The 20,902-nt window shown below is 37.5% G+C and overlaps 1 protein-coding gene across 2 annotated transcripts in view; it reads right to left on the bottom strand.

Moving 5' to 3' along the window:
• Window positions 1-2,897: 2,897 nt before the first annotated feature.
• gpc5c (glypican 5c) overlaps window positions 2,898-20,902 on the bottom strand; it is a 214,124-nt gene continuing 196,119 nt past the window's right edge. Inside the window, exon 8 of one of the 2 annotated variants that reach the window (XM_052133237.1) lies at window positions 2,898-3,278. In XM_052133237.1, the coding sequence (XP_051989197.1) occupies window positions 3,124-3,278 (155 nt within the window). In that variant the 3' untranslated portion in view covers window positions 2,898-3,123. The remainder of the gene's footprint in view (window positions 3,279-20,902) is intronic. The other variant, XM_052133236.1, reaches the window with a different exon arrangement.

Raw genomic sequence — 20,902 nt, 5'->3', positions numbered from 1 at the left:
TAACATTGCATCACAGACCCACCTACTTTTACACACATATTCCAATGTTATTAGCTTCTGCGGTAGCTCACCTGAGAAATTGTTAGACTTCAAACTTGGAAGACCGAGGCTCAAGCCCAGCCAAGCACATAAATTGACACATGAGCCATAATTGTAATAGAAATGACATGATATGAGGTGGTTGTGTCAGAAAATTTGCTTTTCGTGTCACATTTGTTTTTAGGACATTATCGGTTAGGTTTAGGGTAATTATATTTGTCTTGTTTACCTCTAATTTGGTTAGGTTTAAGTTAAAGGTATAGGTTAAGAAGGTACGTTTTACTCATTAGAACCTTCATCTAGGATTCACCTTAAAAGCCTTGTTTGAATACGACACCATTTCACACGCTTTTGGCGCCCCCAGTGGACATTTCAGTGGGAAACTGCAGCAAAACATATGAAGAAGCACTTAATTTCGCTTTACAAAAATGTTGTCACGGTCACTTCATTTTCATGAGATCAGGCTGGTTTTGTCAGTTTACCCTACATTACTGATTTTAACAAAGCGAGCAGACTACTGTTGCTATGGTTACATCTTCCGGTTAAAGGAACTTTAAATGTGCAAATGCACTTTTCGAGTAAATAAATACATGTGATCTACCATTTGTGGTTACTAAAATGTTGTTTGAAAACATTTTGAAATAATCCTTAAACAGTTGTTATATCTAAACCTTTTAGTACTTTTAAAATATATTTTCATAGATTATATTAAAAAAGTAATTTAATTATTTTTAATTCCTTTTACATTTCAAATTCACCATGTATCTGCTTTATGAGGCTGTATGGTTAACTTGCCAATGTTTAAGAATGTATAAAGATGCGTTATCATTAATATAAAAAACACTGTAGAACCTATTTTAGATATACGACAGAAATAAATCAAATAGAGCAAATGATGTGCAATCAGGAACAACAACAAAAAAACATAAAACAGCTTAAAAATGTTTACACACTCATTAGACCTTCTTTGTTTTTGTATTAGAACTAAAGCAATGTTTGAATACTGACTCTTAAATGTTAACATACAATACGCATTATGAACAGACAGCTAAAGAAGCTATTATACAAAACATTTGGTATCTCTAAAGCTCTTGCATTGTTTTGCTTTAAGTTATTTTTTATATAAAACAAAGGCATTCTGCATACTGTATATGTGGGCCTTTTAAAATCTTTTTTTTTTCTTTTTGCAACTGATTTTTTTTTTTTTCATCAAATATTATAGAGCATTCATGAAAAATCTGTAACACACTTCTGTGAGAAAAACAAAACAAAAATATTTGAAATTGAATAAAGTTTAGTGCAATTGCCATTCCCTCAAATTCGTAAAACTCAAAGAGACAGAGTATAAATGATTAAGTTAAATGTGTTTTTTTGTTGTTTTTTTAAATAGAGGCAGTGCACTGGGGTGGTAAATAGAGGATAAACAAATATGTTTTAAGGATTAAAGGGCTAGTTCACCCAAAACGGATATGTTAGGCAGAATATAAGCTGAGTCACCATTCACTTTCATTGTATTGAAAAAAAGATGCACTGAAAGTGAATGGTGACATTGTGGTGACAGTGAGGCTAACATTGTGCCTAGCATCTCATTTTGTGTTCCAAGGAAGGAAGAAAATCATAACGGTTTGGAACAAAATAAGGGGTGATCCATTGATGTCAGAATTAAACATTTTGGTAAATTATTCCTTTAAAGGGATAGTTTGAGCATTTTAAGCCATTACGGTCATAAAGGTAGAGGCAGTGCCCCAGAGCATTGTCAATACTTTGTAAGATTTACGCCATAATTGTGTGTCTCTGTGTGTGTACAGATGGGATGGATTTTGGTAAAAGCTGATGAATTGTTACAAAAATTTAATACTTCATTTAAACATTCATTGTCCTATAAATTCAGCGCCAATCCAAACAATATACATACTACAATGTGCATATCATTCATTATTTTTCAATCAATAATTATGTGTATGTATGTATGTGTGTGAGTGATGGTAATATCTGATTGTGTAGGAAGTATCAGTTTATTTATTTTTCTGTCAGCTGCTCATGAGCGATGTTTCCACAGATGAACATATTTCGTCGTGCATTCCTCAGTCTGAGACTGAGATGATAACAGTTTTGTTCTGATAATATGAATGTGAAGAGAGTGCTAATATTTAAACCCCAGGGAGGACCGTGAGTCTCTTTGATGGGAGTATTCCACAAAAAATGGGGCTGTCACAGATGCCTGGTAACATAATGAAGCAGCCTTAATATGTGAATTTTGGGGCACTGTGTGGATAAATCTCACGAAAACGGTCAAGAACATCAAACTGACATGTCATATTTCACCCCAAAATAAAGAAATAATATATATTGCAAGAAGAAAATGAGATATATATTTTTAAGACGATTAAGTTTTTTTTTTTAGCATTGTGACATTAATTCCATGACAGTTCAGCACATTTATTCTTCGTAAGATGCCTTAATGTGAAAAATCATACACTCACTGAAAACTTTATTAGGAACACCTGTGCACCTACTTATTCATGCAATCATGTAATCAGCCAATTGTGTGGCAGCAATGCAATGCATAAAATCATGCAGATATGTGTCAGGAGCTTCAGTTAATGTTCACGCCATGAGAGTGGGGAAAAAATGTGATCTCAGTGATTTGGACTGTGGCATGATTGTTGGTGCCAGATGGGCTGGTGTGAATATTCCTGTAACTGCTGATCTGCAGGTGAATTAAAGTATAATTTTCCTTTTGAAACAGCAAAATCTGCACATTATTCCAAACATTTGATCACCAGTGTGTGTGTATATTTATAAATAAATATATATATATATATATATATATATATATATATATATATATATATATATATATATATATATATATAGACACACGTATATGTGCAAATAATTAAAAATGTTTCAATGCAAAAATTCTGAATGGTCCTAAAACAGACTTCATTTTCTTTATAAAAAATGAATTTGATTTTAGAGGTGAAATATTTCCCAGACACGTCTTTGTGAGATTCAGCTACGTTTGTATGTAACCAGTGTGTGTGTGTATGTGTGTGTGTGTGTGTGTGTAGTTGAGGCCTTTCAGATGAAAAATAACTGTAGCCCCAGAGTGAGGATGATGTTGATGAAGCTGGCCATGGAAAGTGAAGCATCAGATTCAGGTTTACTCCAGATGATGGGCGACTCATGGAAAGGAACCTTCATCACTTTTTTGGATATATCATCTTCTGTTAGTGCTGGAAACAGAGAGGGAGAGTGGGAGTGAGAGTGAGAGAGAGAATAAGAGAATGATAGAGAGCAATAAAGTAACATCCTATTTACCCAATACACACACACACACACACACACACACACACACACACACACACACACACACTGTCCTGCATGGTGACTCATTGGTGAGGAAATTGTTTCTCATCAGAAAAATATAATAGAAAGCACTTCAAACCACATTACAGCCAATCAAATATAAATACGAGAAATGAGGGATATAACATCCTCCTAATTTACGTGTGTGACAAGTACCTTTATATCACATTAAAAACCTTCCCCCTCCTATAATCCAGAACTCCTCAGTGCTGCTGAGGATTTCTAAAATAGTGCAATATCATGACATTTAAAATGTCCAATTGTGATTATTAAACTGCAAAAGAATGGGATTTCAGGAAATACAGTTTGCATGCACAGCGCAATTCTACTTTTCACACACACAAACACACAAACACACACAGATTGTGTGTGATGCTCATGACACAGTGTTTTCAGCATACGAGTAGCTGTAAACACTCCATTTAAACTCTTCATCCAGTGCTGCTCTAAGAGTTTAGCCTGCGAGTATTTCAGCATTTCATTTGGAATGGGGAGCTTAACGACGATCAAATACTCACAGGAACTCAAAGGTCAAAATAAAAATCTCAACTGAACTGAAAGCATGAAATTATGTACATTACAATATAAAAATATTACTACTGTATAGAAAAACTGAATTCTCAAAGCAGTATACTACTAATAACTTTCTTTGTTGCCCAAGTATCAATTTAGTTTTGATTCCGAGGGACCAGGGCTGGTATCATACCGAAGCCAAATCGTTGGTTTCAGAGCAACCCTACATCCCTTACAATTACCGCTGTCTATGTCTTCCATGCCCTTTACTCTCACCCCGTGTTGTCTCTACATTAGGTGCAACTGTGACTGAGCCCCACCAGATGCGACGCTATTGTGTAGCAACATAATACATTTCTTTTTAAAAATAATATATTTTCCGCATCTTAAACTTGTTTTATGTCTATTATACAATACAAAAGTAAAACAATTTTTTTTATTTTCTCCCAAATTGGAATGCCAATTCCCACTTCTTAGTATGTCTTCGTGGTGGTACGGCTACTCACCTCAATCCGCTTCTGAGGCCATCAATCCGCGCATCTTATCACGTGGCTCGTTGTGCATGACACCACGGAGATTCTGCATGTGGAGGCTCATACTACTCTCCACGATAAACACACAAATTACCACGCACCCCATTGAGAGCGAGAACCTCTAATCACGACCACGAAGAGGTTGTCCCATGTGACTCTATCCTCCCAAGCAACCGGGCCAACTTGGTTGGCCACTACCTGGCTGGAGTCACTCAGCACACCCTAGATTCAAACTCGTGACTCCAGGGGTGGTAGAATTAAATATTATTTTGAAAAGCTCTATTACTAGAGCTGTTACTGTTGCGTTAAAGTACTACGGTACTTGTTTTCATTTTATAAGTACTTGGCCACATTCAGGGGTGTAGCATTCATTATAATGGCATATACATAACAGTAGCTTGACATATACAGTATGATACATTTTGACTCCCCATGCTTGAGCCTGGTGAAACCAAGGAGATCTAGGATGAGCGTTCTACCTGTCAGTCAAACGCTAAGCTAAAACAAGGTTTTTAAAATGTGCTGGTTAAAGCGCATACATGCTTTACAAGTTCACACTAAGTTAATACAGTTACTGCACATAAATAACTGACAATTTTACTGTAATAAGTATAATTGTCTAAAAGGATGCACCAATTTTATGCGCATTCTTTTTGTTATCATGCATTTTTGCGCTTTATTATTATGCGTTAAAACAATGAAGTAATGACTGATGTATGAGACTAATCAGAGACCCTATTCAAAATTCTAACAATACAAGGTAGAAATGAAGATGGTGCATGTTAATACGTATCTTAATACCACGGCACACACATAGCAGGAATGTGAGAGACAGAGAGTGAAGTCAAAACTGATGACTAGGTTAAAAAGTTTTCTTGTTTTGTTTCATTTTTATCAGTCAAAATGACAGACAGCATTTGGAATTTCCCATCAATGTTTAAAAAAAAAAATTCAACCAGTTTCCTTTTCTTTCATAGAACAATCTAATCTACAGATACCAGTCTGGCTTTAAAAAAGGACACCCATGGAGACTGTCCTCTTGTCAGTAGTGGAATTCCTTCAACTGGTGAGAGCAAACTTCAAATCATCTGTCCTTATCCTCCTTGACTTGTCTGCTGCTTTCGACACAGTGAACCACCAGATTCTCCCGTCCACTCTCTCTGACCTAGGCATCACAGGAACTGTGCTTGGATGGTTTGAGTCATACCTCACATGTAGATACGTCAAGGTCACCTGGAGAGGAGGGGTGTCCAAGTCACACCTAACCACTGGTGTTCCTCAGGAATCAGTGCTTGGACCCCTCCTTTTCTCGATCTACATCACTCAGACCTATCATTAAGGCACATGGTTTTTCCTACTACTGCTACACAGATGATATGCAGATCTACCTGTTGTTCCAGCCTGATTGATCCACCATCTCAGCTCGATTCTCTGCCTGCCTCTTGGAAATCTCGGCCTGGATGAAGGAACATCACCTTCAGCTCAACCTTGCCAAGACAGAACTCATCGTGATCCCAGCCTTTGTTCAACCAGGATAGCCTGGAACCTGGGAGTGGTGGTGGATGGCCAGCTTAACTTCACTGCCAACATTTCATCAACCGTCCGTTCTTGCAGGTTCATGTTTTACATAATCAGGACAATCAGACCTTTCCTGTCTGAATATGCTACACAGATCCTGATCCTAGCTATTGCCATTTCAAGTCTGGACTACTGTAATGCCCTGTTGGCTGGTCTCCCAGCTAGCATGATTAAGCCACTGCAGATGTTCCAGAACACTGCCGTTTGGATTGTCTTTAATCAGCCAAAGAGGGCTCACATCACCCCAATCTTGATTTTACTCAACTGGCTGCCAGTAGTTGCCTGCATCAAGACTTTGACTCTGGCCTTCGGGACAGCTAATGGAACAGCTCCCTCGTCCTTCAATTCAATCCACCAGGTCTATGTCCCAAAGCTCTCTGTGGTCAATGAATTAGCGGCTGCTGGTGGTCCCATTGCAAAATGCCACAAAGTTCATTCACAATCATTCACTCTCTCTGGTCATCTGTGGTGGAATGAGCATCCAATATCCACAGGATCTTCTGATATCTCAGCATTCTTTGTCTGTTTCTTTCTTCTGTGCTAGCATTTTTACCACTCCAGTCATTGTGAGAACTAGGCAGTGCGATACTGAAGATATTGTTGACTTTTGTATGACAAATTGCTTGTTTTGATCCTGTCGATTTGCAATTTGTATGTGGATCAATATGTCTACTAAATTAATAAATGTAAATCAGTTTAATTGATTGTTTATGCCCCACCATAAATAATGAGCCCGAGATACCAGTGCTCTTACCAAGGATTGGGAACCAAGATTCGCATTTCTGTGAATTACAGTTCCATTAACAGTTCTCGAATGTGCATTCTTGGAGAAAGGACACCGTACTAAAATATTATGACAGTGTTTTCTGCCATACCGTTCGGTGGCACGGCAACACCGCTACTAAATCCAGTCTCTACTCTCACAAATTTTTTACCCTGTTTAAAATCCCTGTAGCCAAGCATATTTTCTTTCACTATTTCTGGCTTGATCGAAGTGAGTTATTCATATTGTGTGTGTCCTGTGTCTAAACATTGGTTTAACAGAGATTAAGTTGATATTTAGATTTAAATTGGGATTAAGCTACACCAGACACTGTCAGGCTTAGCACTCTTGCGATTATGGACATTTTGAAAGATATAACATAGTACACATCACATGACTGAAGGTTTATACATAGAAACTTCAATAAAAGGCTACCTTTCATGTCCACAGCATTGTTATTAACATGTAATAATCAGTTAATAACATATTGATAGATCTGTTTTCACTAATCTTATTATTTAATAATACTAATATATGACTAATAATTCACTTTAATGTCTTGTCTACATTCAGTTCACATTTCAATGACCACAAGGAAACAGAAGGATATCTTGATTTTAAACTTGCAGTATGAGCCTTCTCTATTCAGACACCAAAGTGACGGAACACTCCTGTCAAATTTTCCACCCATTCCATTTTGACATCATAATGCCCCTATCCGGTATTCCAGACTCTGAGAGGCTCATGACTCCTTCAGCAACAGCATCGGAATCTGCAGCCTAATGCTTTTGTTGTTATTCAGAACAACAAACATTTGGGAGATTCTTGGTGAGAATAAAGGAAGACAATAAAGAATGACACATATGGGAACACACATGTAAATGTCACTATACTCACAAAAATCTCTCTGTTTCTTGTCCTCCTTAAATATCAAATAATCCAGTCAACTCCAAAAAAACTTCACCCATGCCAGACAACACATTTGTTTATTTTACATATGATTTACGTAGACTTTTGCCAGCTCTGATGAAGAAGACAAACAAAAGGCTCTATGTGTGGGATGGAAAACAACGTTCATGCCAAAAGCAGCCATGATCTCATTAGTGGCCATAGGACCAAGAACAAACTGGTCCTCTGTCAAAACTCACTTTCATGGTAATAGAGTAAACAACTCACAATCATTATGCTGACGTGCTCAATAACAGAAATGTTGTCTGAGAGAAAAATTGCCATCATCCAGTGATTACAGGCTGAGTCACCTTCTCTGAAATTTCTGGAATATTCTCCCAGACATTTAGGCCCGTTTGCCATCTAATGCTCTAGTTTAGCATTCACATTCACAGATTTCAGGGAGCTGTCAGGGAGAGGCTTATCTGGCAGATCTCTTGTGTGGTAAAGGTTGTCGTCTTGGTACATGTGTGTGAATGTTGTGTTTGTCTTTGTCGAGAGTGTGAGAGAGGGCGTTAGATAAGACTTGCCAATTACTCACCAATTAGCAGGAAACCCACACAACACTTCAACACAGACCTACATTAAGAGGTTGAGATTCATGCTAGGAATAAGTCTTTCAAAGTTTTCTCTAAATGTCAGTTTGAACAAGAATTCGTCCAGTTGAATGCATGTGTATTTACTACATTTGTTTTTATAGTTAATACAATTCTTTAAAACACATTGCATTAGTTGTGCAAAGATTACCCAGATTAATATGGAAATTGAGTAAGGAGGTGGACAATGTGAGAGTGCAGATTTGTTATCCGGTCCTTTGGTAGAAAGGAGAAAAAAAATCACCAACAAATTTGCCCATCACTGCATTTCAACACGTTCTCACTCCCAAGCCGCCAAAAACTGATGCTTGTGCAAGAGCTCAGCGCCTCAATCTACAGAGGCAAAAAGTGCCCTCCGGCATCAGTTTCTGACACAACCGGCAAGTGCATTCTTTTCAATGAGAAACCTTTGAGGTCAACTGACTGACATAAACATCGTTTAATTAAACATTGGGGTACAGTTTTCTCATCGTGAAATATGTTGGGGGAATGATTTCCATTTTATTTTAAATCAGCAACATTTATTCTCAAAAGTTAATAATCTGTTGTTTATCTGTCTGTACACATCCTGCACTGCTTAAGTGACCCATTTCATTCTGGTATTTTCCGAGTCTTACAATCATTTTATATGAAAAACAAACCCAAATGTATGTTTTTAGTCACCGATTATGGTCACGCGGCATCCACTGTAACACATCCTACACAAGATTTTGTCTCACACATTAAAAAATTTATGACACAGGTTTGATGGGCCATTGGCCCTCGCATGTCTTGTGACCGGTTGTGACAAGCTCAAGTTCGGTTGTATTCATTTTTTCAATGAGACGTGCCGGTAGAATCAGGATGACAGTGCCTTTATAGAAGGGGAATATTTTCAAAGAATAATACCTTCAGTTTCACTCTGCTACTCACACAACACAATCATGTGGTTTGGACTATTATTATAGAGCATTTTTTTAAATAAATGATGGTGACTGTACTTGTTATGTCTTTTATATTGTTGAGAACTGGTTAGGTTTAGGCATAAATGTGCGGTTGGTTGCTTTGAAATATATATACAATCGTGTAATGTACTTAACTGTCTCTTTCATGTTTTATATTGTTGATAATTGGTTAGGTTTAGAAATGGGGTTAGGTTACGGGATATCAAATATTATAAATGACGTTAAAATCAATGGGGTTTCTCAACACGTCAAGGAGAGGATGCCGGGGGCACCTTTGGCATCATCATGCAGATGTAGACGGCTTCTGCACAAGCATCAAAATGGACGTGTATGGAATGAGAACGGGTTGTCCATTTAATTTTGGACACTCCAATTTGTTACTGACAAGCGTGTTTGATAGTTGCGGCAGTTATAAGTCTGCATTTCACCACACCTGGCCACTACTTTTGTAAAAAATAAAAAAATATAAAAAACCTTTTTACTAGAAAAGCTGCATTATTTTGAAAACAGCTGAACTATAGGTAAAATAATACCATGGCTACTTTAGTTCTTGTAGATGCTGCATGCACATGTGCAAATGACTACAAAACATACTCTTTATTATCATTAAAGCAAACACACATATGCTTGAAGTGTCTTCATATATTAGAAACCATCTATTAGCAGTGCACCAGCTATATGGACAGCTGTTTATTGCTCTTAATTCTGCAGCATGTATTTGACCTCGAAAATAAACACTAGTTTATCTTACAGAGCTCATAAACAGGGCACTAATATAGTTGCACTATTTACAATTGTACCTAAATAAACCCAGACCGTCTGCACAAGCGTTTCACATTCAGTTCTTTCTAGACAGAAAAGCAAAATTACAAATCTCTCGAGAGCATTCAGTGCTGCATCGTCTGGTTTGAACACAGTGAAAAAAAGCTAAAACATGACTCTAAAGGTCCATAATAAAACGACAAAATCAGAACACCTGCCGACACTTAAAACAGTTGACCAAACAAGCCCTCAAGGCAAATTAAACCCAATTCAGGGTGACATCTGACCCCTCCTTTTTTGCAATAATGACGGTACTGCCCTACAAACAGGTTTTCCTGTGCAAATTCGTTTTTTACACTCTATTTTTGACAACACATTTTGTCAAAATGGAGCTATAACTGAAATTGGGTCTTTTAGACTATGATCTGTCCCATTACAAACAGGTTTGGCTCAGCTATGCTCAGATACAGAGAAAACGGTGTTAGAATATTTTATAATCCACATTTGGCTGGACAGCCAAAAAAGGCTTTGAAGCAATTTATTTCAGTTTCAGTGTTGCCATAGTTACTGCGTTTTGGCTTTGTAGTGCAGTTTATGTCCACTGTCGACACAACCTGGCTTCACTTACCAATGTCAGTAGGAAAGAATTTCTTAAGATCCTATCATTTGCCATGTAACCAAAACTACATGTGCTACAGACTCTGCTAAACTAAGCCACATTGGGAGGGTACTCATTTGCAATGACTGAAAAATTGTTTAAAAAAAAAAGACAGAGAGAGAGAGAGAGAGAGAGAGAGAGAGAGAGAGAGAGAGAGAGAGAGAGAGAGAGAGAGAGAGAGAGAGAGAGAGAGAGATTTTAAAGTTTTTTTTTTTTTCATCTGAACTCATTGATTATAAACACTGAATATAAAAGCTGCATTGAACCTCTTCAGATTGAGCTGACCATCTGAGATTTCAGAGGTCTCTGTTTTTATAAATCTGAGTTAGACTCATTGACATGACTTGCAGTCTCGCTGATTTTTAGTTGATTCAGCAATGTGGTGTTGTGGTAGGAGACAGACAGAGAATCAGCATTGGTGCTTTTATGACACAGACTTGGAGGGGATTAACAGCTGATGGGAAAGAGGAACCCATGATCTCACACAAAAAATAAATACAAATGTATGATTTTACAATAAGGCTCCATTTGTTAACATTAGTTAACATAAACAAACAATAAACAATACTTTAACAGCACTTATTAATCTGGGTTAATGTTAATTGAAACATTTCTACTTTTTTTAAATAAAAAGTTGTATATGTTAACATTAATGGATGCATTATGAACTAACATGAATTAGCAATGAACAATTGTATTTTTATAAACTAATATTAACCCAGATTAATAAATGGTGTAAAAATAGATTGCTAATTGTTAGTTCATGATACTTACTGTAAAGTGTTACCAAGAATTGAATGTATACATATATAGATTTGTTGTTCTCAACTGGTTGGTAGCGACCCAAAAATAGGTTGCAGTTCTTTTCTGATAGGGATGCAGCCAGGAGGACAAAACAGTGCTTAATGCAAAAGTACAATATAACTGACCAAATAATTGTCCACAGCTACAATGGCAAAATAAATAAGCTGATCAACTATAAAAAGGGAAAGGACTTCTCATATCTTTTGTTGTTGACATCAAAGGCTGTTATGTTCTGACGCAAATCACTTGGTAAAGGCTTGATAAATTTAGCAGATGCCAATATGGACAGGCTGCGTGACATGCCCCCATCTTCGTAAACTTTAAAAAAAAAAAAACTGCCAGGCAAAAGAAAACAAAAACTTTAAATCTAAAAATTGTGCCTATTGTAGGGCCAATTTATGGTAATATTAACACATATTAATCAATTAAATAATTTTTAAAGATACTATTTGCTTATTTATATGAAAAACAATTATTATTATTATTATCATCCTGAGACCTCTGCATGACTTCTGTGTGCATTTTCGATTTCATTTTTTGATTTGTAACTAGTTGCACCTAATAAATAAACAAAAAAACAAACAAACAAAAAACATTTCTCAAGCAGATATATTTCCTAAAAATGTATGTCTTCATATGTGGACAATAGGACTAAGTTGTGAAATTCTAACAAATACCAAGCTATAGATCATTAATTTGTTTATTATGTGTCCAGGAGTGTTAGTTATTCATGTTTTGAGACTTTACAGACATTATAGCTAATTTTCGAGAAAGTTTAATAATTTGTTCTAATTAAAAGTAATGGCCAGCATAATCAAAACACTGCCAATGTTTTTCAAATTTTTTAATAATACAATTCTGAATCTATGTACTGATTATCATTGTTCCATGTCTGCCAAACATTTTTAGTGGTCCAAACATCATCTGCAGCCTGAAACTGAACTGTTGGTCAGATTTTAGGAGTTAATGCACTTAGCTGCATAGAAAAGCTATAGGATGCACCCTTGCTCCCTTGCTCCCTATTTAGTGATTAACTTAACCTCCAGTTTGCTGTCTGTTTGCACTGGTATCAAAAAACATCTAAATGCACCTTGTTTTCATCCAAACTCCATATAAAGCCTCTGAAATTAAAAATTAAGTAAAATGACCCACAAATTTGTTGTCGTGAAAACTTATCTGAAATAACAAATATGTTTTTGGAACGTCTGCCAGAAAACCGGTCCACAGCACTCATCCGAGTACTTCATGTTTATCAGTGTACCAAAGAGTGAAAAATGAACAAAATATTTAAAGCAGCATATAAAAAAATCAATTAAAAAACTAGAGATGCTACTCTTTACAACCAAACAGGATTCAGTGAAAACATTTGAAGAGGTTTCTAATAAGAGGCACTTTTGTTATAGCAAATTCAAAATAGCGAGTCCTCGCATGAGGCCGCGGGGTGACACGATGTTATTATTAATGCTATTGATGCTATATTATGAAGATTTGCCATTTGTGTTCTTAGTAATTGGTTCTAAAAATAAATCTAAATTGTGTTTCTCCTTTCCTTAATCCAACAGAGATAAATATCCAGGCCAGCTTTCTGTTCCTTTCTTTTTTCACAATTACCTCCATCTGACCTTGTTTTCTGATCTCTAAAGTTCAGATGTGTACAGAAATTCTCTGCACTCTACAGGGGCCGTACTGAAGCTGGTCTCTTTCATAGGATCAATAAGACAGTCCTCTCTGAAGGACCCCAATTATCTCATGACAAAGTGTACAGCAGCCATGAGAGGAGTGCATACAAACCAGTGACTATGTGCAGATTCAAAATACCCAACAAATAATGTTCAACTATTTCTTAACATATTAATTGTCTTTTCCATTACCTGTGAAGTAAATGAGTTAAAGTAGTAATATTCCCGGTTATTAACAGCATCTGCATGCTATGGCCTTGGCATTGCTAGAGCCTTGCTCTACCAGTTGTGCAACAGGAACTTTAAATATTTGATGAAGGATCTCTCATTAAGTTAGCAAAAGTACAGGTTTCACTTTTCTGCTTTTAAACCCTGTGAGTGAGTCTGAATTGAAGACAATAACAGAAGCCCTGATGAGGAGGTGTGAAGGTGTTTATGATCAGTGACTGTCCTTTCAAGCTAAAATAAGCATATTTCACACGGATTTGTTTATTCAATTCACAGACTGAAGCCACGACGACCATTTAAATGGAAGGTTGACCTACTGTTGCATGGCAATCTACCTTAAAAGACTGACCCCCCTCTCGGTCTGATAAAGAGCATTCACTACCAACATAATAAAGGCCAGAAAGAGAGAGAGAGAGAGAGAGAGAGAGAGAGTTCCCCTAACACACTGCAACATGAAGCCCTTAAAACCTAAGAGCTGAAGCCTAAAACTATTCCCTTTTGTCAGCTGACTCTGAAACTCACAAACCCACTAACAACTAACAAACACCCGTTTCAGACCAGCACTGCTGAACAAAACCAGATCAGAATAAACCAAATCATAAAAGAAAGCAAAAATTCATATTTGGACCATTGGGAAAATGAAAGTAAAAACCAAAGCAAACTGGAATGTTATCGGACCCTAAACAGAACATATAATCTGGCAGAATATCTCCACACTGTAAGAGATCCAAAACAGAGATGGATCCTCACCAAATACAGACTCAGTGATCACAGTCTGAACATAGAAAAAGGCTGACACAGACAAACATGGCTTCCAAAGGAAGGACGAGTCTGTGCTCACTGTGACATGGGTGAGGTCGAGACAGAGACACACTTTCTCCTTCACTGTGAGAAATTTACAGAGTTGAGAGAAAGATACCTCCACAAACTCTCAAACCTCATGCCACAGTTTTCCAAATAGTCATCAGCCTAATGGCACCTGTTTACTTGCACTGTATAGTCAAAAAGAGCTGAAATGTGCTTGTAAAAATCTCCACTTCGGTTCTGCTGAAGAAGGAAAGTCACACACATCTGCGATGTGAAAGTAAATAATGTTTACTTTCATTTTTGGGTGAACTATCCCTTTAATAAAGCAATTTTTGCTCAGTAGTGCCACTTCATCATAATGTACATAATGTACTCACCCTTACGTTGTTCCCATATGAATTTCTTTCTTATGGGTAAGACAAAAATAATAGCTTGGTCCGTATAATTTTTTATACTATGGCTGTTGACAGTGACCCACTTCAATGCCCAAAAAAGCACCAACATATATCACAAAAGTAGTTAATGTGGCTCATGCATCATATTGCAAGTCTTCTGAAGGCGTACAATGGTTTTGGTGAAAAACAACTCGAAATGTAAGTAATTTTTCATCTTGACATTCATTGAGCTATGAGAAAAGCTTGTTCACAGTGTCATGCATGTTCACACAAGAACTTGCATTGGTTAGTGCACAAAACAAAGCAAGTTCTTGTGTAATTGTGTGCCACTGTGAAGCTTCTCTAATGGACCCATTATTTTCAGAATATACATTTTTAGGCAAACTATTTAATGAAGAAAGATCAAGATGCGTATCTGACCTCTAAACATCCAGACATGTGCAGCTGCACAAGCTCTTAGATCGCCTGGTTTGTCTGTGTGCTTGTGTGCAAGTAAGAAATATTGTATTCACAATGACTTCTGTAAATGCAGGCAGTTGCCACAGACTTCTCCATTGGGATGTGGTCAGACTCGGTCAGAGCTGCATGTAGGAGGACTGAACCACGAACAGAGGTCACAAAACAACACCCCCACAAACACACACACAGAATAGCGGCTTGACATCAGAAGGCTTTGTGATGTTTGGCAGTTAATATCCAAACAAACAGGCAGAGGAAGAGAATACAGGATATGAACAAAGCTTGTAGGTGTGCATTCAACCAAACACTCACCCAGTATGGGTAAAACAAATGGTCTGTGTATGTACACAGTTGAAGTCCACAAAAAATCTGGGATTCAAGATTTATTACATTTAAACAAAAATGAACAAAATAAAACAAAATGTTTTAGGATTTTGAAAAATGTGAAACAAAGGAATGTAAAATTAATTAATATTGAAAATGATTTTTTATTATTATTTTTTTATTATTAATCAAATAACCAAATCTGTGGCATTGATCATTTTAACTCTTTGTAAAAAAAAAGAAAAGTAAGATTTTCTTGTATGCATTGATACTGCACAGGATAGAGTTCATGCCAGCCCAAGTGCATGCTGTCATTAAAGCAAAATTGGTACATACTGTATTAAGAAATATATAAGAAGTAGAAAGAAGAAATTCTAGTCAACTTTTTCAACTTTTCACTTAAATTGTTCACATCGTTCAAGAGAAAAACATGGTGAAGTTGAACGTGTTTGTATGTGTCACAAACCCAGAGCACATCTATCTCTCACACTCTACATTATTAATATTTTTTTTGGCAAACACTGGAATCCAAATGTTTGCGTTTGAAAGCGTGTTTCTGTATAAAATCCGAGGACACTACACCAAAGTGTCATCAAAGAAGAGCTAGGCCACTAATGGGACATACAGTAGATATTTCAAGCATTGAAACAACACACTCCATCCATAATGAGTAACCCCACTTTTCTTCTTAATTTCTTTCTTTTTTTTTCTCACACACAGAAGTACAAACACAGAACACTGGTGGACATTTAGTCCAAAAAGAATTTGTTTCCCAAACACTGCCATTGTTTTTGTACTATAATCCACTAGTTCTCTAAAGGTGCTGCCCAGCTGTTGCGACTGCCTGAAGGGGAAAATTCCAGAACGTCCCGGGCTGTGTACAAGATGTGTACAGGATATGGACAGCATTCAACCGCCTTCCCAAGTTTAGGTCCTGATCCCCTGGATTATACCCAGGACTTTTCCCCAGCTCGCACCTAACTTTCAACTCCATGCAAAGAGGAAAGAAAATGAGTGTGCGAAATTGTGAGATGGGTGGATGGTTTCATCTGGTGTGTTGTTTAGGCTAAGTTGGACAAGAGAGATGCCGTCAACTTATACAGTCGGTTTCATCATCAGTGACGATTGTAGAGGGTCGAAAAGAAGAGTGAAAAGCCTCCCTTAAAGAGACCCCTGGACCGGCATGCTTGGCAGATGTGGACCAAGTTGGACGGATATTGCAAACCTGTCTTAGCAATTTCCCTTCTGGCTTTTATATGAGATCCATAGCAGAGACTCAATGGGTCCATAGGCCACAGTGGCTCTTAACACTGCCTATAAGGGATAGTTCAACCAAAAATGAAAGCTCTGTCATTATTTAGACTACCTTGTGTTTCTTTCATGGAACACAAAAGGAGATGCTTTAGTGAATATCACAGTTCGTCTTTTCAATGCAATGGCAGTGGAAAGTGTCTGTGTTTAAACCTTAAAGAGGTCATGTCATGAGGAATAAAATTTTCATTTCTATTTTGGCATATAAGAGGCATTTCTATTATAAAAATATACTGTAAATTTCAGAACTCAATACTTATTCCCAATGCAATAAAATATTTTTTTGAAACGCCAGTACGTCATTTGGGGGCTCATTAATTCATGACCACCTCTACTTTTTAAAAACATCAACACCTACTTTTACATCAACACACCCTTGGCCCCACCCACTGATGCTTCAGTTCATAAACTGTGAGAGAAGGAAAAACAAGGCCTACTGTGGCCTAACTATTCCTGAACCCCGAAGGGGACCCATCAGGACTTATTATTTTTGTATTTAGACATGCACAGACAGTTTTGAGAAAAAACGCAACATGGACGCGCATTCTTTCACCCATCTGTGCTATTTTTAATTGTTGGAGTATGAAAACGTGCTGAATAGACGTCTTTGATCATTTAGATGCATTTCTGGGGATGTGCATTTCAGTGCAGGATGATACTGGAAACTAGATGTGTGTGCGTTTAGTTCACACCGTGCTTTGGACTATGTGTGTGCGTCATGTTGATGTGTCTTCAGCATATTTCAGTGTGGATTGCTTGTGAACCAGTCATAAACTGGTTTGCAAAGGAACTATTATTGAAGTATAGGGCAGTTAAAAACACTTTTTTGTTTGTTTTAGTTTAGTCTTGGTTTAGTTTAGTTTTATAATGTTGTGGTGCTTGTTAATTCTCTTCAGATTGAGTTTAAAAAATGCTGTATTTGAGGGGCTGTGTTATGTTAGCCAATCAGAACAGTGGGCTTTAATGCTGAAGTTTTAAAGAGTTGCTTATGCCAAAACCAAACATTTCAGACAGAGGTCCAAAGACAGTGTGAAAATTATCATATATTACTAAATTATGACTGTTTTAAGGCAAAACAACATTACTAACATTATCAGTGGGCCTCAGGGAAGATAATACAACTATAAAAAAAATTATTCATGACCCCTTTAAATGTTTTTTAGTGCTAAAAATGTGTTTTGTTATGACACTAAAAAAAAAAGTTTTGCACCATTGATGTGAAATTGGCACAACATGCTTTGTGGTCCCTGCACAATTCGCAGAGCATCAAAGCCTTTGAACCAGTGCACATATATTTTGTGAAATATTTCAGCTGACGTGTCTTTTTCTAAGCACAAATGAATGAGGTCAACAATTCTGTCAAAATAGGATGATCAAGCTAAATTTTCTGACTCAACAGGAGGAAAGCTGCTTCTCAGAGTGTGCTTTTGTCTTGCGGTCGTGACTACACAACATCACACAACAAAATTATTCTGACAATGCTGCAAAATATTCCAGTCCAACTGCATGCCCACGTCAGCATGTCAACGCGAAGCTCATGAGATGTGCCAGACTAGCATCCGATTCTTTGGTATTTGTTTGTTTGTTAGCCTGAGTTTGCACATTTTGGTTGGCAGAAAGAGCCTTTAATTGCCACACGACCAGGATTAGTGAAGTTTGTTTCTAAAATTCACAACACATGCACAACATCATGAGGATGGTTCACCCAAAATAAACATTCTATCATCGTTTACTCAACCTTATGTTGTTCTTGAGATTTCCATAGAACTGTTTTCTTCAGTAGGGATAGCATTACCATGGTAACGTGTTAGTGTAAGAAGCTGAAACCAATTGTTGCCATGCATTTTTGGTCATATCTGTATTGCAGTGCAGTGTTAGTTCAGACACAGTAGGGAAAGACAGGTGTGCAACTGTGTGATTGAGAGGGCTGGTAATTAAGTAACGCTGGTAATTAAGGGACTCAATGGTCATTAAGCTCACAGTGGGATCTCCTTCACAGCCAGGGCTAATTAAAGACCTGTTAAATTGTGCACTTGGGAAAATGACTAAGCACTTTCCTGACATATTAAATGATGATTAAACAGAAGCCACAATGGCCAGCATTGACATATTCACTGAGTCACTCACCAGATCTGGGGATGAAGAACATTTTAAAAATGATTATAAGGAGTTAAGTATGTAACAAAAAGTCACTTGCAAGGTCAAACTCTACCTGGAGCATCTGGGTCGGCAGAAGCCTTTGAGCAGGGGTGCAGGAGTATTGTTATCCTCCCAAAACAATAAAAGAACATCCTTACCAGGAATCTCTTACCAGATTCTCAGTGCTTACAGTTCGGAAATCAAACGTGTTTTGAAAGGCATACTGTAAAATACCGGAGCACTGACCTTGTAACACTAATCTGGTAAAGGATCACAAAATAAACTTCACCAATCAGCACTTGAACAAACATATTCACCTTTTGAAACAAGACAATGACTCATATTTTTTTGGTCAGAACCAAAAATATAAGAGTCTGATCACTTTGCTGGGGGAAACAAAAAAGGTCATAACAGCTTAAAGTCATAAAGATGGTTTTTTCAAAGTGATCTACCAAGTATAAGAAGCTTGAGCAAAGTGGGCTGCCAGGTCAACAAGGTTCAAACACTGGCACAGTAGTCCAGCTGATGAACCATCTAGACCAGCTATACTAAGGGACTGACAAATAGCAAATTGTTTTTTTATTTAATGTTTAATAAAAGTGTGTAGTGTTTAAATATCTACTTAATAAGTTGTAAGTTGCTAGGTGGTGCCTCCATGGATCGGAAATGATGTTCCAGCACATCTCATAGATGCTCAATTGGATTTAGATCTGGGGAATTTGGAGGGCAAGTCAACACCTTGAACTCTTTGTCATGTTCCTCAAACCATTCCTGAACAATTTTTGCAGTGTGGCAGGACTCATTATCCTGCTGAAAGAGGCCACTGTCATCAGGGAATACCGTTGCCATGAAGTGGTGTACGTGCAACAACATTTAGGTAGGTGGTACGTGTCAAAGTAACATCCACATGAATACTAGTACCCAAGGTTTCCCAGCGGAACCTTGCCCAGAGCATCAAACTGCGTCCGCCGGCCTGCCTTCTTCCCATAGTGCATCCTGCTTCCATCTTTTCTCCAGGTAAATGACACCCACGCACCCAGCTGTCCACATGATCTAAAAGAAAATGTGATTCATCAGACCAGGCCACCTTCTTCCATTGCTCCATGGTCCAGTTCTGAAGCTCACATGCCCATTGTAGGCACTTTCGATGGTGGACAGGGGTCAGCATGGGCATTCTGCAGTCTGTGCGGTCTGCACATCCCCATACACAGCAAGCTGCGATGCACTGTGTGGTCTGACACCTTTCTATCATGGCCATCATTACGTTTTTCAGCAATTTGTGCTACAGTAGCTCTTCTGTGGGATCAGACCAGAGAGACTAGCCTTCGCTCCTCATGTGCATCAACAAGCCTTGGGTGCCCATGACCCTTTTGCTGGTTCAACAGTTGTCCTTCCTTGGACCACTTTTGGTAGGTACTAACCACTGCATACCGGGAACACCCCACAAGACCTGCTGTTTTGGAGATGCTCTGACCCAGTTGTCTAGCCATCACAACTAGGCCCTTGACAAAGTCGCTTAGATCCTTATGCTTGCCCATTCACATCCTGCTTCCAGCACATGAAATTCAAGAACTGATTGTTCACTTGTTAAATAATATATCCCACCCTTTGACAAGTGCCATTGTAACGAGATAATAAATGTTATTCCCTTCACCTGTCAGTGGTTTTAATGTTGTGACTGATCAGTGTATTTATTTTAAAAAAAAAATTCATTTGTGTTCACTCGAAGAAATAAAATCATACACATCTGGGATGGCATGAGAGTGAGTAAATAACAAGAATTACATTTTTATTTTAAGTGAACTATCCCACTAAGTCATTCAGAATGACAAGGCTGTTTAAGATTACTCTGTGATGACAATGAGCTCATTGTACGTCTTATTATATGGCCTGAAAGGACAGTTTATATATTATGCTGTATGTATAGCCAGATGTTTTTCTGTGAGCATCATACTTACAAACAATATTTGTTTGATTATTGCTCCATCTCATTTTCTGCACTTAACGTCTCTTTGAACCCAGTTAATAGACTAAATTCCCTCTGTATGTT

This window comes from Xyrauchen texanus, chromosome 9, assembly GCF_025860055.1.
Source record: "Xyrauchen texanus isolate HMW12.3.18 chromosome 9, RBS_HiC_50CHRs, whole genome shotgun sequence".
NCBI classification, from domain to species: Eukaryota; Metazoa; Chordata; class Actinopteri; order Cypriniformes; family Catostomidae; genus Xyrauchen; species Xyrauchen texanus.
Note: the sequence above shows the minus strand (reverse complement) of the source record. Positions and strands in the feature narration are given on the sequence as shown.